General features: G+C 48.4%; 1 protein-coding gene across 1 annotated transcript in view; it reads right to left on the bottom strand.

Moving 5' to 3' along the window:
* The window catches only part of TTLL3 (tubulin tyrosine ligase like 3), a 27,982-nt gene extending 10,100 nt beyond the window's left edge, over positions 1-17,882 (bottom strand). The window contains 11 exon segments of the mRNA XM_027584924.2: positions 694-1,129; positions 2,336-2,579; positions 6,095-6,243; positions 9,890-10,085; positions 11,357-11,455; positions 12,177-12,291; positions 13,021-13,149; positions 14,245-14,342; positions 14,484-14,652; positions 16,815-16,906; positions 17,106-17,882. Of these exon segments, the coding sequence (XP_027440725.1) occupies positions 694-1,129; positions 2,336-2,579; positions 6,095-6,243; positions 9,890-10,085; positions 11,357-11,455; positions 12,177-12,291; positions 13,021-13,149; positions 14,245-14,342; positions 14,484-14,652; positions 16,815-16,906; positions 17,106-17,442 (2,064 nt within the window). The 5' untranslated portion in view covers positions 17,443-17,882.

Here is a 17,882-nt window from a genome sequence, read left to right as displayed (position 1 = left end):
ACCCCATGCTCATCACAAGTGCCCTCCTTAATCTCCATCACCTGTTTCACCCATCCACCACCTGCCTCCCCTCTGTAACTATCAGTTTGTTCTCTATAGTTAAGAGTCTGGTTTGGGGTTTGTCTTTTTTTTTTCCCCCTTTGTTCGTTTTTGTTTCGTTTCTTAAATTTCACATGTGAGTGAAATCATATGGTATTTGTCTTTGTCTTACAGGCTTATTTCACTTAGCATTATACTCTCCAGCTCCATCCACGTTGTTGGAAAAGGCAAGATTTCATTTTTATGGCTGAATAATATTCCACTGTATATACCACATTTTCTTTATCTATTCATCTATCGATGGACACTTAGGCTATTTCCATAATTTGGCCATTGTAAATAATGCTGCAGTAAACATAGGGTGCATGTATCCCTTCAAATTAGTGTTTTTGTATTCTTTGGGTAAATACCCAGTAGTGCAATGACTGGATTGTAGGGATGCTCCACACACATTAACCCATTTTCATGCTTCCAAACCCTATGAGAAAGATGGTAATGGCATCTCCATTTTACAGATGAAGAAATGGAGGCTCAAGGTTAAAAGTGGCTGTACTGAGTCACTGTGGCAGGACCAGAACTTGAACCAGTTCTGTCTGACTGCAGTGCCCTGTGTTTCACTAGAGGGCCGCCTGGAAGAGGGGGGCGCCACCTCACCTGCTTGTAGATGAGCTCGAAGGCTCCTGTGTCACAGCTGTGGTCTAGCCGCCGGTCGATGACCACACGCAGGGTGTCGGCTTGCACACCTGCACAGAGCCGGGCAGTGACAGCAGTGGAGGGGGCCATGGTGGGGCTGGCATTGATCTCTATCAGCCAGGGCTGGAAGTCCTCACCAAACACAAAGTCAGCACCGTAGAGCTCGAAGCTGGCCTTCCGACACTGCACGGTGTCCTGGGAGGTCTGCAGGGCATGGATCACTGCAGCCTTCATGCCAGGCATGATAACAGTGGCCCAGGCGTCTGGGGCCCCCATCTCCTGCAGGTGCGCCTGGAACTTCTGGCTCGACCACATGTTGTCTGAGGGTAGCAGCGGGTGCCGATGGCATGAATTCTCCAGGTGCTTCTGAATGGAGTTGTTGCACAAGTGCACTGAGCTGGAGCAGAGAGCAGAAAGCTGGGGTCTGGCTCCCTGTGCCTCTCCCACCCAAATGTGGGGAGGGCAGACAGAACCTGGAACCAGCCCTGGGCCATCCCAGACCATTCACCTTGAGATGGGGCTCTGCGGGGAAGCACAAGAAGGACAAAGGCCTGGGCCCTGCTACATTCTTCTAGGGCCAGAACGAGTCCCATCCCTCTGAGAGCACTCCCTACAGGGACACAGTATTACGTGCTTTAGTCTCAGTTAGCCCTCCCACTGCCTGGAAGGTACGAAGGTGGGTAGGAGTGTGGGCCCTGTAGTCAACAAGACTGCTCAAAACAAAAACGAAAACAGAGACAAAAAACAAGACTGCTCAAGGCCTACCTTCACCACCGACTAGTTGTGAGATCTTTTCACCCAAGTGCTCCTTCACATCTGTAAAATGGGGGTGGTACTAGGACCCACTTCACCGGGTTTTCATGAATGACTGAGACAATATGCATGAAGTGCTTAGCACCCGTCACATACGAAGCATTCAGTAACCGATAGCTATGAGTTTCATAATACTGCCTCCACTCTTCAGATGTGAAAAACGAAGCTTCAATAGGTTTCACGTGACCAAAGTCACACAGCTTAGCAGCTGCAGAGATGGAATTTGAACCCAGGGCTCAACAAGGCTTTACTCTCACCCCGCCCCGAGTTAACGCTGCAACTTGCCTCTCTCCTTTCACATTTCTCCTGAACCGTCTTACTCTGCTCTATGTTCTTTTTTTTATATAACATATACCATATTTCAACCTATTAGATAATTTTACTTACTACATTCATTGCTTATCTATGAGTAACAGCATTAAAATGATGCCTTATGAACATAACATACTTAACATCACTCATTATAAAAGAGATGAAATTAAGATAACCATTTTCTACTTGGAATGGCAAAGATAATCAACATTGTTGGGTAGGATGTGGGCAGACACATTTCATACTCGCCCAGCTTATGTGCGGGAATGTGAACTCTTGATAACTGGGCTCTTATTTTGGTCACTGCTGTCTCCCAGGTGCTTAGAACACCCTTGGTAGGTATCTGTTGTATGGATGGAGGACCTGACTGCTTGCAGAGTCTGTGTTAGGAGCCCAGCATGGCACTGGGGAACCCCCTGTTCCTTGTCAGCTCCCAAGCTAGACAGGGAGCTCAGAGGAGATAAGGGATATGGCTCACTTGTCAAGGTTCTTCAAAGAAAAGGGCTGTGTGGAGAAGCGGATGTAGCTGTCACGGTAGAACCACACGGTAAGTGGGTTCCAGTCGGTCACCAGGAACCACTGTCTCAGGTCAAATTTGGTGCCAAAGATGAGCAGAGGCCGTTCAATATACTTCTGTACCACCCACTTGCCGTCCTTCATCATCATGGGGTTGCCATCTACCAGCTTCAGCATCTCCTCCAGGTGGTCCATACACATGATGCCTAAGGGGGAAACAGAGTGGTCAGGGATCAGGTCAGGCTTGGGCTAGGAGAAGGGCCAGGGGACCGCGGACAGCTCATCTTAAGCCCTCATCCCTACAGAACTGATAGGGCCAAGTAGGTAAGGCTGCTTCCCTCAGAACCTTGTTCCCTTTGGGAAAGCAGAGGATCTGCTGAAAATTAAAACATTTTTTTTAATTAACCACTTCCGTTTGATTGAAAAGTAATATATGCACAGATAAAAATTCAAACCATATTGGGCTTTTTAAAAAACCATGTGCATATATGACTTTGATTAGTTTTTTCCCAATAATTAACAGAATATAAAATAACAAAAACAAAAAGCAGGCAGTACAAAAGGGTATACAATAAAAAATACTTCTTTCCCAGAGGCAGCCAACTGCTGCTTCCAGGTCCAACATTTATCCTTCCAAGTTATGGGAGAGTCTACATGCCTCGCTTTGATAGGATTCTATACATCTGAACATGTTAAAGATTTAGAATAGTTCTTGGCCCACGGTGAGCATTCAGCAAATGTTAATTCCTACTATTATTATTAGTTATCTGTAGAACAAATTTCTAGCTGTAGATTTGCTGGCTCCAGGGATATGTACATGTTTTCATTTTATATTACCCAAGATGTTCTACCAATTTGCACTTCCAGCAAAAGTGTACGAGATTATGTATCTGCCCACATCCTACCCAACACTACTGATTATTTTGGCTATTCTTCTAGGTAGAAAATGGTTATCTAATTTTAATTTTATCTCTTTTATAACAAGTGACATTAAGTATGTTGTATTTATAAGGCATCATTTTAATGCTGATAATGATCAGAGTCATGTGGCAAACATACAGATTCACAAATCAATCTCACTCCTTCATTCTTTGGTCCCCAAAGCAGCCCGATCACCTGCTAATGGCACAGAATAGCCTATGCCTGATTCCCAAGCCAGAGCCTTTCTCAAATGGCCAGAATGATCACCAAGATTCCCAAGAACATGATGCTTGTGACCTTTTTTTTTTTTAAGATTTTTTTATTGGGGCGCCTGGGTGGCTCAGTCAGTTAAGCGTCTGCCTTCGGCTCAGGTCATGATCCCAGGGTCCCACGTTGGGCCCTGCACTCAACAGAGAGTCTGCCTGAAGATTCTCTCCCTCTGCCCCTCTCCCCACTCGCGCCTGCATGTGAGTGCACACTCTCTCTCTCTCTCAAATAAATAATCTTTAAAAAAAAAAAAACCCAGGAAGACTGTCCATAACAAGAAGCTAAAAACAGGGAAAAAAAGGCAGATCTAGATATACTGAAATGAAGTGATCTCTAAGATTTATTGTTAAGAAAAAGAAAAAAATGCAAAAAAGAAATGAGTAATACTCATATGAGTAATACTCATTGAAATGAGTAATACTCGGGCGCCTGGGTGGCTCAGTTGGTTAGGCGACTGCCTTCGGCTCAGGTCATGATCCTGGAGTCCCTGGATCGAGTCCCACATCGGGCTCCCTGCTCAGCGGGGAGTCTGCTTCTCCCTCTGACCCTCCCCCCTCTCATGTGCTCTCTCTCTCTCATTCACTCTCTCAAATAAATAAATAAATAAAATCTTAAAAAAAAAAGAAATGAGTAATACTCAACTGATATGGAAAGATATAATAAAGGCGAAAAGGATACAGAATAATATGTTGTTTAAAATAAAACACAAATAAATAAAATCTTTAAAAAGAAAAAAAAGGGGGCACCTGGGTGGCTCAGGTGGTTAGGCGACTGCCTTCGGCTCAGGTCATGATCCTGGAGTCCCGGGATCGAGTCCCACATCGGGCTCCCTGCTAAGCAGGGAGTCTGCTTCTCCCTCTGACCCTCCCCCCTCTCATGTGCTCTCTCTCTCTCTCATTCTCGCTCTCTCAAATAAATAAATAAAATCTTTAAAAAAAATTAAAAAAAAATAAAAATAAAATAAAACACACACGCACGCACACAGCTTCCTTTTCCCTCTCTCTCCTCAAATGCATAGAAGAAAGCCTAGAAAGAAACACACCAAAAGGTTAACAGTAGCTATCTCAGTAAAACCAAGAGCGGCTTTTGCTTTCTTCTATGTGTCTGTATTGTCTGGTCTTTTTTTTTTTTTTTTTTTGAGAGAAAGAGAGAGAGGGTGCACATGCATGCCAGATGGGGAGGTAGAGGTAGGGGAGAGGGAGAAAGAGAATCCCAAGCAGGCTCTGCGCTCAGCACAGAGCCCCATGTGGGGCTTGATCTCACGACTCTGAGATCATGACCTGAGCCAAAACCAAGAGTCAGATGCTTAACTGACTGAGCCACCCAGGCACCCCTGGTCTTTCTTTTCTTTCTTTTTTTTTTTTTTATTTTTTTTTAAAGATTTCATTTATTTATTTATTTATTTATTTATTTATTTGAGAGAGAGAAAGAGAGAGAGAGAGCGAGCATGAGAGGGGAGAGGGTCAGAGGGAGAAGCAGACTCCCCACCGAGCAGGGAGCCCGATGTGGGACTCAATCCCGGGACTCCAGGATCATGACCTGAGCCGAAGGCAGTGGCCTAACCAACTGAGCCACCCAGGAGCCCCTCTTTTTTTTTTTTTTAATAATAAATACATATTTTCATAATTGGAAGAAAACCACACAAGTATTTTCAAGGTAGGAAAAGAAAAGACCAACATGCTGGTTTTAAAGTGACATCCTTGAGAGGAGTCTCCCACAGTGTCTGGACCTTTCACTTGGACATGAACAAACTCATCCAAGAACAGTATTTGGAAGAATCTGGAAGTCTGTTTTCCACATCTTGCGAGTCCTTAACCAGACTTTTTAGGCTGGGCTAATGCAGCACCCCAACTTGCTGGCTCTCCTGTTATAATTTCACTCACTGGGCTGAGCAGCCAGAATAATAGCTAAAAATTGTAGCACTTACATAGCAGTTACTACATAAAAGTACATATTATACTTACTTAATCCTCTCTAGTAGGTAATATTGGTTCCATTTACCAAATGATGAAATGAGGTAGAGAAGAGGTTAACTATCCTGCTCAAAATCTTACAGATAGTAGGAGGCAAAGTTTGGGCCTGACCTGATGCAGTCTGGCTCTCAGCATCCATACCCTTAACACCATGCTATTTCACAAGGATGCACTGGTCAAATCAGAGAGCCCTTAGATGACAGGCGACTGCACACGAGTATCACCAGACACACCTAATGCATCAACCCAATTCTGAAAGCAGGAGAGGAGATGACACTCGCCACAGCAGCGAACGTTTATGGGGTGATTACTCTGTGTCAGGCACCGTGGTGAGCTTTAGACACACCACCTCATTTAATCCTCACCTCACAGGATGAGGGAACTGAGATTCAGAGAGGTGATGTAACTTGTTCAAGGTCACACAGCATGTTAGTAGCAAAGCTGGGATTCAAACCCAGGCAGTTTGGCCCCAGTACAGCCTGCACTATTAAGCTCCCTGGCCTCTAGTTGGAGAGGCAGGCTGTAGGGTGCTGGTGTAGGAAGCAGGGGCTGACTCCCACCTCGTCCTCGGGACTTGGCTCCTGGCTTCACGATCCAGATGTTGCGATCTCCTTCCATGTCCATCTGGGGCACCACGGCCCGCAGCTGCTGCAGGATGTCCTCACAGCGCTGGACCTGAGCGTCAAGATGCCTGAGTTCTGCCCCCTCGCTGTGGGGAGATGATGGGACATGGGCAGGGCTGGGCCTGAGGGCAGCCTGGTGGACAAGGCAAGAGGAGACACGAGCCCTGCCCCGCCCCCGGCCATGGTTCAACCAGCCGGGCTCATGCCTTTCCCCAAGAAACGCACATAGGTCTCCTCCAAACCTCCACCCCACCCTCAAGCTGCCCCCCAAATTGTAACCAGCCCAGGGCACCGTCTGAGAGTGCTGGAATAGGAGAGAAGAGGGAAAATTCCACATTTTACACACCGTCCCACTCTAACACTCCACCTTCTGCCACCTCCCTCCTATTACAATAAAACTGCCTTGGCAGAATATAATCACACCAGCATCTGATGATGAGGCACCACTACACGCCGGGCACGGTGCCAGGGGCTTCACATGTGTTATCACTAATCCTCTCTATGGCCCTGCCAAGGAGGTATTACTGGTCCCATTTTGGAGAAGTGCCAACTGAAGCTGGGAGAGTTCAGGGACTCGCCTAAGGCCACATATTGAGTTCAGTGGCTGAGCCAGGATGCAAACTCTGTCCTGCCTGATCCCTCCACCCACAGGTGCTTTTGGGGGTTCATTCCCCTCCAAACCTGGACCTACAACTGTTTGACAGGTGGGTCCCTTCCTGGTCTAATTCTTTTCAAGCACATCTGTATCACACAGCCCCTTGGCTTGTCTCTCATCCCAACCACCCCACCCCTATGCGTATTTAGCTGTTGTCTGTCTCCCTTCACTGGAGTCTAAGCTCCGTAAGAGCAGGAACGTTGGTTAGCGTTTCCCCTCCCCCAGCAGTATACCTGGCACTTTTACATGCTCTCAACAAAGTCTGTTGACTGGATGAATGGTTGCCCGCCTCAGCACTGGGCTGTACAGATAAGGGTTCACGGACAAAGAGGGACTCTGTTCCCTACAGGACGCAAACGTCCTGACCTAAACCAAGTCACGGAATACCTCACACGGCAGCCTCCTCCACACCCTCCCATTCCTCTCCCTCTGACTGAACAGGCAGGAAGCTTCCCTTAGATGCTAATCCTGCTTTATTTCTTTTTTTTTTTTTTAATTTTTGTATTTGTTAAAACTTTTTAAAGCAGAACGTGACTTGAGCACTACATTTCCACTCACAGAACTTGCTGAGTTACTTTTTGAACAGCTTTACAACATGCCTAAATAGGCTTAGAATTTCGCTACTCTAAACAACGCTCTTCTTTGGAAAACAAGCCCTATACATAGTTACTCCCATCCAGTTGGTTCAGTTTAACTACTAGTTTCTAGAAGCCTGGTAATCCTGCTTTATTTCTTAGCCTTATGAATGTTCCAGCCATGAAGAACTTCTAGTTCTTATACTGAGGAGGCAGCAGCACCCAGTGGGCAGCACCAGGAGTAGAGAGAGCAGCTAGATGGAGGGGGCTTGGCAAGGCCTCTTAGGAATAGTCACACCTGCTCCCTTTTCTGTGGGCCATGGCATGAGAATCTACTCAGTAAACCTGTGGTTTGGTCCAGGAAAGTGTCATATGAGGATGGCAGGGGCATGTGCAATTTGAAAAAGTCTATTAGATACGACAATGTGATTTTTGTATTTAACAAAAAAGAAAAACAGCAATCAGTGTTTTTTGCAGGAAGTCAATCTTGATAAAAGTCTGGCTGCTGAGTCATGGATTTGTTTCAAAAAGTTGAAAACACAGCAGTAAATATTGAATGAATTAACAAAAGTTAATGATCTATAACTTCTGTGAGTGAACCACTTAACGCTATACATGTCATATGATGTAATTTAAAAAATTGTTTTTAGATTTTATCTATTTATTTGACAGAGGGAGAACAAACAGGAGAGGCAGAGACAGAGGGAGAAGCAGACTCACTGCTGAGCAGGGAGCCCGATGCGGGACTCGATCCCAGGACCCTAGGATCGTGACCCGAGCTGAAGGCAGACACTTAACTGAATGAGCCACCCAGGTGCCCCTAAAAAATATTTTTGACAAATGTTCCCAAGGCAAATTTTTTTTAAGTAAGCTCCATGTCCATCGTGGGGCTTGAACTCACAACCCCAAGACGAAGAGTCACATGTTTCACCAACTGAGCCAGCCAGGCGTCCTTATATGATGTGATATTCTATGTAATCCCGACTTTTGAGGAGTGCCTATGGCCCTCTGGAACTTGCCCCAATCTAGAAATACAAAGGACTCATGTTCTTTACACTTAATGTTCTAACTCAGTCTTGATAATTCTTAGTTTAAGAAGGGTAGCTTTTTCTGGTACTTTTCTGGTAGTTAAGGGGAAAGTATAAGGTCATCTAGTTTTTAATTTCTAACATTTAAAAAAGATACAAATGAATTATTTATCAAAGATGCAGGTTTGCTCAGTATGTCATTCATTCAAAGTTCACTTACTAGTTCTTTAGTGTCCCCTATCAAAATCATTAAGTCTGCCCATTCCTTTCTTTTTTTTTTTTTTTAAAGATTTTATTTATTTGACAGAGACACAGTGAGAGAGGGAACACAAGCAGGAGGGAGTGGGAGAGGGAGAAGCAGGCTTCCCGCAGAGCGGGGAGCCCGATGCGGGGCTTGATAGCAGGACCCCAGGATCATGACCTGAGCCGAAGGCAGACACTTAACGACCGGGCCACCAAGGCACCCCTGCCCATTCCTTTCTATTACCACACCGGCTAAGGCGCCTAGCACTTCCACCTGGCTTGTGGCAAGCCTCCCCATTTGAGCTGTGTGCCCCTTGAGGGCAGGAACGACACTTCATTTCTGGAGCCTGGCACCATGCTGGGCACATAGGAAGTGCTCAATAAATGCTGGGTGTTCTCCTGGCTTCAGGGTGCTTCTCCCTTTCTCTCTGCTGCACACCTCTGCTGAATCGAATCCCATTCTCGACTCAACTCCCTTCCTCTGATCAAGAACCTTTTCCCAAAGTGTGTTCTGAAAATACAGCTCCCCAGGATGCCTGTGGTAGGGCAGGGGCTGGGGCGGGGGTCACGTTAACTACAGGATATATGCACATGGTATCTCTCTTGGAGGTTAACACCACCCACAGGTTCTGAAAAGTCTGGCATCAAGGAATTAATTAACTTTGTTTAACCTAATGTTTTCCAAATGCAACTGACCACAAAAGCCTTTCTTTCATTAAATTGATTTCTGCCCTGCAGAACTAAGCATCCTCTGTAACACACTTTGGGAAACACTGGCCTCAGGGTAAGACCTAAACAACTTAACAGATTCTCACTTTGTGAGTGAATACTATGAGTCTGTGCTGCGCACATAACACAGATTATCCTGTCTAATCCTACCTTTGAGGCAGACATTATTTTAAAATCTATTTTGCATGTGAAAAGTAAAGCTCAGAAAGATTAGTGATGTTGCCAAGGTCAAAGAGCCTGGAGCTGCAAAGTCAGGACTCTGACAGCGCAGGCCATGATCTTAGTCATTATGAAAAGCCGAGATTCAGGAAGAATGGTTTGGAACCTATCGTGAAGGCAGTGGGAGTCCCTGAGAGTCTCAGGGCAGCAGGGCAAACAAAAGGGGGAGGCCTGGGGAGGAGAGTGGGGCTGCATTACATATGCATCAGCTCAGAACACAGAAGCCCCTGAGAGCAAGGGGAACCTGCCCACACCCCACAGTCCTAGGGGCAGAGGTACTCACTGGACCACTTGGTAGTAGCGCTGGAGGAAGATGGACCAGCCCTCGGGGCTGAGGTACAGCGGCGCCTCCAGGTCCTTGTCGATATCCATGTGAGCCAGGTTGCTAAGGTGCTCCTCACAGGCACAAAGAGCCTCATCCACAAACTCGGAGGACACCATTACTGGCTTTTTCTCCTGTTTCTTGGGCTGTTTGTCTCCTGAAGATAGGAAGGGGCCTGACACTAAGCGACATGCAAGGCATATAACATGATACATGCCACAGCCTCCACTGCTCCAAGGCCTGTCATTTACCCGAGGCCTTACCTTGAATACATCTGAGGCTCAGCACACACCTGTATCCCCTACTGTCCTGGGACCTGTCACTTACCTGAGGGTTTGTTCTAAATTCCCCTGTGACCCTAGTACTCACTTGGTCCCCACTGTCCCATGGCCTGTCATTCACTTGAGGTTCCACCCTAAATGCCACAGAACTTCTCAGCTCCTGTAGCCCCAGCACACATCTGCAGCCTCTCTGTTCCTGGGACCTCTGACACACCTGAGGCCCTTGTGTCCCTGATCCTGGCACACAACAGTCTTCTTTGCACCTGACACACCCAGGAGACAGCAATAGAGAGGTCTCTCTCTGGAAGAGGCAGGGATTTTCCTCCATCCAGTAGAACTGCCCCTTACTTCCCTGAATCCATGGCTGATAGGCCCTTGGATTATAGGATGGGCACTTTGAGGTAGGAAATAAGTTCAGAGACAGAAAGGAAGAGCAAGCAATAGGTTGGGCCAACATGCAGTAGGGGATTCTCTGTGTCCTCCTCCACAAGGCACAAGGGGCCCTCAGACCACATGGAACTACATGGTTCCACTGCTTCTTCCTCATCAGAGATGTGAGCTCCCCACAGGCAGGGATGGACCATGTCTTCTTAATCTGTCCTCTCTATAATGCTCGGCCACATGCCAGGCCCATGGAAGGCTGAATGATGCAGTGGATGATTAACAAATGGGTCAGAGGACAGGTGGGTGGGTGGGTGGGACAGAAGAACAGATGAGTGGGTGGGGTGGAGGATACATGGGTGGTGGACAGGAGAACCCCTAAAAGCAGGGGAACAAATGGGTAGATGGGTTTGTGGGAGGGTAGGTAGGAAGGTGGGGGCGTGGACAGATGGATAAAGAGTGTGGAGTGTGGAGCTGAGAGAAGGTAGGTGAATGAGTAGATCAATAGTGGGGGGATAGGTGGGGTGTTGGGTGCATGAATGGATGGATGGATGGGCAGGTGAATGTGAGCTCAGTGGGGTAGGAGCAGATCAGTAGGAAGGTAGATGGATGAGCAGATGTGTGGGTGGGTAGATGTAGGGATGGGTGGGTGGGAAGGGGTGATGGAGGAGATGGATGTGGCTAATACACAGATAGATGTATAAATAAACAGATGGATGGGTGAGAAGATAAATAGGTGGGGAGTGGAGGTAACCAGAGTACTTACCTGGGGCCTCTTCCTCTTCTGCCTGGATAGAGTATGACTTCCATTCGGACTTTACCACCAGCTTGAGAACGTTGCGGGCAGCTGTCAGCCAGAAGTCCTCTGCTCCCAGGGCAGGGGATACCCTGCTCAGCTCCTAGGCTTGAAGCCTGTTCTGGTTCCGGAACCTGATCATAACCTGCCCCATTTTGGATCCGGAACCTAACTACCTTCCGACTCTACACTCTGGGGTTAGAACCTGGCTCCTGTTCAGAATCTCACGTTCTGCCTTCAGAATCTTGCCTAGAACTGTCGTCTCGTTTTCCCCTTCTGTTCCATATCCACTTTTGATACTTACTCTAGCCTGAGAACCAGAACTGAGCACAAAACCAATGTCAGGTTTGGAGATGAATTTAAACCTAACATCTAATCTGAACACAAATTCTGACCTAAATTTAGAACACGTTCTGAGGTTGGAAACTATTCCGCCTTAGGAGCCCAAAGTCTACAGCCTTTTCTAGATTTGGAACCCAATCTAGCCAATGGAATTTGACATAGGCCTGGAACACACTGTGGACTCCAAACTCAACCCACTGACCAACTTTTAGAACCTGCTTTAGAATGCAATCTAAGCTATCTAAGCTCTTCTGGAGGTCCAGGTTGACCAAGCTAGGAAGTTCATTAAGGGAGGCACATTAAGGAAAGGTAGGAAAGGGGATGGAGGAGGAAATCTGCTGGAGTGGATGAGGGCATAAAGACAGGCTTTTGCTCTCTAACATGAACCAGGGTTTTAGCCTTCATGCTTTGGCCTGGGAGTCCAGGCATGGGGCTGGCATCTCCTTACCTGTGAAGGCCTTTTTGTCATCCTCAGCCCCCAGGCGGTAGCAGCGTGGAAAGAAGGAGTCAGCATCAGCCTCATCAAACCATGGCAAATTCCGGAGATTGAGACATAGACCCACCTATGGAGTTAGCTGCTGAGGGGGCACAGTGGGACTTGCCCAGACACCTCTAAGGGACTCCCCACACTTGGCACACACCCAGACAGCTCAGGGAGATCCTGCTTGAGTGTTCTCTGAGCCTCTGCCGTACTTGCTAGGCCTGACTCACTCATATCCATCCCCATGTGTATGCCCACACAGTTCGCTCTGCCAAGAATGCCCCACATCCCTCCTATCCACCCTTTCACATTCTTAAAGACCTGCCTCCTCTGGGAAGCCTTCCCAGCCTACACCAATAACATAATAGCATGCCCCAATAATAAAGCCCTTCATTCTTGCCACAACCCTACAGGATAGGTCCTCCTGGTGCTCTCATTTAAAGACAAGGAAACTGAGGCTCGGAGAGGTGAAGTCACTTGTTAATAAACCCAGGTGAGACAGAATGGATCCAGCAGCCGAATATCCCTTGCTTAGTTGGTAAGGGCTCTCTTGTTTACAGTCATTGGATGTGGTGTTTTTCTGGCTCCAGATCCTATTTGGAATCTTTTAGTCATTATGTCTACATGTGCCAGACATGCTGCAGGGGTTAGATTCGAACCCAGGCCTGCCTGACTCCAAATCCCACTGAATCATACACCTCTCTACCTCCTAAGAACTCTCTCTTCCTGACAAGGAAAGCAAGGAGTGGAGTTGCCGGCCCAAGAGCTAGCGGGTTAGAAGCTACTATGCCCACTCCCCTGGGGAACCCACCTTTGTGGTAAAGGAGCCAGCCCGGGCATAGTGGTTTATCATTTGATCCTTGGAGAGGAAGCGACAGTCCAGCACATCCCGCCGAGTGGTCCAGATGAAATAGGGGACCTCGTTCCGAACCATGCGGGACTGGGGAGAGCCAAGGAGACAGGGGAGACTGGCATGGGCAGCCAGGAAGGGCAGCAAGGCCTGAGGAACCTTCTCCCCAGCCTGCTGAGCAGGGTGGGTGAGTAGGAGATGCTTCCAAGGTGTCCTCTAGCCCACACCCCATCTTTGTGTATGGTAAGAAAAGACATCTCTTCCTCCAGGGCACACACTTGTGAGGAGAGAACAGGCTGGCTTACAGGACTCCTGTGGCCAGGTGCTCCCTACTCAGTGACTAAGCCACACAACTGAATGCCACACTTTTGTTTTGGCCCATGGTTATCAGTGACTTGCTCAGTGGCAGGACCTGGACTCCAAGCTGATGGGCACAGAACATGCGACAAAGGTTCTTTCAGGGCTCTTCCTCCTCCATCCTTCCCACAGCTCTGGAGGGTAGGGTTACTAAAAGGCAATGACATCCACGTGCCAGGCCCTGTTCTAAGTGCTTTTCTTTCTTCCTTCCTTTTAAAGTGCTTTTCGTATCAACTCACTTAATCCTCACCACAACCCTGTGAAGTAGGTGCTACTGTTATCCCCCTTTCACAGATGGGGGAACTGAGGCACAAGGAGGGCAAGTGACTTGTCCAAGAGCTCACATGGTTGAGCCATATGAAATTGCCAGTGTTCAACCTTTCCTGACATACAAAAATGGCAATTTGGTACATTCAGCTTAGTAAGTGGTGGTGCCAAGATCCAAAGCCAAGTGCCCTCACTTCAATACAGAGGTGTCCTCAGCTCTACATCATCATATCAGCCTCTTTCAGAGCTTTTTAAGCCCGCCCTTCCAGCCTTCACTAGCCAAGGGCTTTTATTTGGAAGGGGGAATTACAAGGTGTGGAGGTTATACTGGCTTCTGGTATAACCTAGCAGGGTTCTGATCCCAGGCCAGCCTTGTCTGAGCCCCACTGTGTCCCTCACCACTCTGCTGGCCCATCCAGGCTTTATAGAAAGCAATCAGTTTTTACTACGGATAGGGAAAATGAGGCCCAGAGAAGGAAAGGACTTCTCTGAGGTCACCCAGCTGGATTCTAGTGCTCTCCCTCTCAGCCCCTCCCTGCCAGCCCCCCCGGGGGCCCTCACCATCAGAGCATGTGTCCCATCTAGGTCATCAAATTCCAGTAAATCATCAAAGTCAAACAGCTGCGGTGGCCGAAATGCCTCGTCCCCTTCTTCATCCTCTGTGGAGGTAGAGCCCAGGCCTGGTGAGGCCCCTGTCCCTGCCCCATAGACCCATACCAAAGTCTCAACCCTGGGCTAGCAAGAACCAAAGGAAAGGAACTCAGGAAGGACAGCCTGTGGAAAGGGAGGGAACTGCTTACCATCCTCAGTGGTGTCACTATCACCCATTACTGAGCTATCCAGATCCTTCTGGGGTGGTGGCAGGGTGGTGCCCGAGTGATGGACCATCTTCTTTTCCACCCAGCCTCTCCGGCGCAAGAGGCACCGTATCACTGGGTAGTGGCCTTGGATCATAAAGATCTTTTTCTGCTGTAAGGTGAGAGAAGGATACTTGGTTAGTATCACCCAAGTGCCAGACATACGAAATATAGTGGTGAACCAGACAGTTCTGGTTTCGGCCTTCAGGAAATTTTTATGTTCCATCAGGGGAAATAGATTATAACCAAGTAGAGAAATAAATATGTATAGTAATAATTATAATGGTAATAGCTAACAATTATTGAGTACCTACTATTTACTGCTAATATATTACTAGCAACAATATGTATTTTTTTAAAAGATTTATTAATTTTAGAGAGACAGATAGAGCATGAGTGGGAGGGGCACAGGAAAAGGGAGAGAATCTCAAGCAGATTCTGCGCTGAGGGCTCAATCTCACGACCCTGAGATCACAACCTGAGCTGAAACCAAGAGTCGGGCACCACCCAGGTGCCCCAATAATATGTATTTTTTAATAGATTTTATTTATTTATTTGACAGAGAGACACACAGTGAGAGAGGGGACACAAGCAGGGGGAGTGGGAGAGGGAGAAGCAGGCTTCCCGCTGAGCTGGGAGTTTGATGTGGGGCTTGATCCCAGGATCCTGGGATCATGACTTGAGCCAAAAGCAGACGCTTAACAACTAAGCCACCCAGGCACCCCAATATGTATTTTTAATAGATGCTGTTATCCCCATTTAACTTGTTATGAAACAGAGGCATAGAGAGGTTGAATCAGTTGGCTACACAGTGATTAAGTGAAAGAGCAAGGATTTAAATCCAGGTTGGCTGCCTCCCAAAACTGGATACTTAATGGGGACTCAGACAAACTAAAAATACATGCATGGGAAGGATAAGAAGGAGCCATGAATGTACAGAGCTGGGCAAATGGCAGTTCAGAGGGAAACGCATGTGCAAAGGTCTTGAGGCTGGACAGAGGTCAGAAGAAACTGAAAGAAAGCCAGGGAGAATGGGGTGTGAAAAATGAGGGGAGAGCTCCTGAGGAAGCTGGTAGCAGCTAGACTATGGAAGGCCCTGCAGGCCTTGAACAGACTTGGATTTTATATTAAGAGGAGCATGAAGCAATAAAAGCAAAGTCAGAGCATGATATGATTGGAGGCTTTATAAGTTTGGTTTGCTGCTATACAGAGAACAGATGACGGGACTGGGAAGGGAAGCAGGGAGACCAGTTAGAAAGCTGTTATAAAAACAAAACAAAACAAAACAAAACAAAAGAAAAAAGAAAAGAAAAGGCTGTTGTGGTTTGTGCAGGAGAAAAACCACAATAGCTAAAATAAGGGTGAAAATGTGACTGTTTTGGAAACAAAGGTGACTGGTTTTGCTGATGGGATTAGATGTGTAGTAGGTGAACAGGGTGCCTGGCTGGTTCAGTCAGTACAGTATGCGACTCTTGATCTTGGGATTGTGAGTTCAAGCCCCATGTTGGGCATAGAGCGGCTGTCTAGATGTGTGGGTGAACGAACAGAAAGATATTTCTGGCTTGAGCAACGGGTTGATGAGGAAGATGGGATATTAGGGAGAACAACAGGTTTAGGCAGGAAAATCAAGAGTATGGTTTGGGGCAGGGGTTTGAAATACTTCTAAATTCTCTCTGGATGGAGATGTCAAGTAGGGGGCTGGATCTAAGGAGTGTGGAGTCAGAGGAGAGACTGGGCTGGAAAGGGCACTTAGAGGGCACAGCACCTTTACTGGGCTCACAGTCAAGGAGATAGGTGCAGGGAGGGATCCAGGGAACCAGGAAAGCTCCAAAGAGCCTTCAAAGGCAACTGAAAAGCAGCAGCCATGGAGGGAGAAAGGAAAACTTGGTGTTGTGCCCAGACAAGGGGGCAGGGTATGTGGGGCAGCTGTGTAGAATGACACGAGGTACCAGACCAAGATTAGGACAGAAAAGGGGCTGCTGGATTTTCCTCCTTGGAGGTCATGAGTGACCTTGACTAGAGTGGTTCCTGATGAGAATGGGGAAAGTCTAGGAACCAGAGTAGTAAGAGCTGAAGGGGTGAATGCCAGGTAAAGAAGTTAGACAATTCTGCCACAAACGGGTATTGAAAAATTGGGAATATTTTAAGAGGGGTGTGGGATCAAGGTTTTTGGTTTTGTTCGTTTGTTTTTAAAGGATGTAAGAACAGTTCAGGGAGGCAGGCTAAGCCACTCTGAGGGCCCTTTCAAGACACCCCCCCACACCCCCCTCCGACCTTGACAGCTCTCTCCACGTGGATCCTGGCGTTTCGGAGCCGGCCCATGTGGTGAGATGGCTTGGAGAATCCTCGCCAGAGGACAAGGGAACCTGCAGAAAGATGCAGAGTAGGGATGGGGCAGGCTGAAGGCTCAGCCTAGCGTCTCTCCCGGCCTCCGATGCCCACGCTCCTTTCTCCACCCTTCATCCGGATGCCCACACTCTCTCGACCCCTCATTCCCTCCACCCCAAGTCTTCTCGTCCTTGCAACCACCTCCCGCCACGATAAGCGGGCTGCAACGGGCCTCACCGTCCGGCGACTGGGCATCATCCGGAGCCGGAGTGTGCGGGGACCCAAGGGGGTGGAGATCCGCTGCACTCTGGGTGTGGGTGCCTTGGGCCAGCGACTCGAAGGCATGGCCTAGGCGGTGCAAAGAGGGACTGCCGGCCCGGCCTTTGCCGCCAGCGCCAACGCCCTCGGGACAGGCGGAGGCGGGCCCGGGCCAAGGCAGTGTCGCGGGAGGCCGGGGCCATGGGGCGGGAGAACTGGTGCAGCCGCCCTCTTGGCAGTACCAGGCGGCGGAGCCCTGGTGCGCGACCCCCCGCTCCCCCGCGCTCAGGAGCAGCGCCGCGCCGGGGCCCTGCATGCGCCCCTCGCCACGCGCGCCCTCCCAGCGCGCGCGAGCCCGCCTCCCCTCTGCGCGCCGCCTCCTCTCAGGGGAGCAGGGCCCTCGGTTCCGAGGCCCCGCCTCCTGTTTGCTGTCGCCCTGGAAACCATTCCCCTGGCACAATCACGCCTCGGGTAGTGGGTTCGGGTGCTCCCTCCTGCGGGCTGAAATCCGGACCGCAGAGCACTGCGCTGCCTGTTAATTTCAGCGTCGTGGTTCCTGTGGCTTGAGTCATTCCACAATATGGAGAGCAACCGTGCTAGGCAGTGGGCTAGGTGCTGGAGACTGGAAGAAGCTAGAGATGATCCCTGACCTTATGGATCTTACAGCCCATTGGAGGGGAAACATTAAAGCAAGCAACAAAGGAATAAAACAGCTGTAGGTATGGTAAGGGCAATGGGCAAGCAGCAAACTGAAAC

This window comes from Zalophus californianus, chromosome 1, assembly GCF_009762305.2.
Source record: "Zalophus californianus isolate mZalCal1 chromosome 1, mZalCal1.pri.v2, whole genome shotgun sequence".
In the NCBI taxonomy this organism is placed as follows: Eukaryota; Metazoa; Chordata; class Mammalia; order Carnivora; family Otariidae; genus Zalophus; species Zalophus californianus.
Note: the sequence above shows the minus strand (reverse complement) of the source record. Positions and strands in the feature narration are given on the sequence as shown.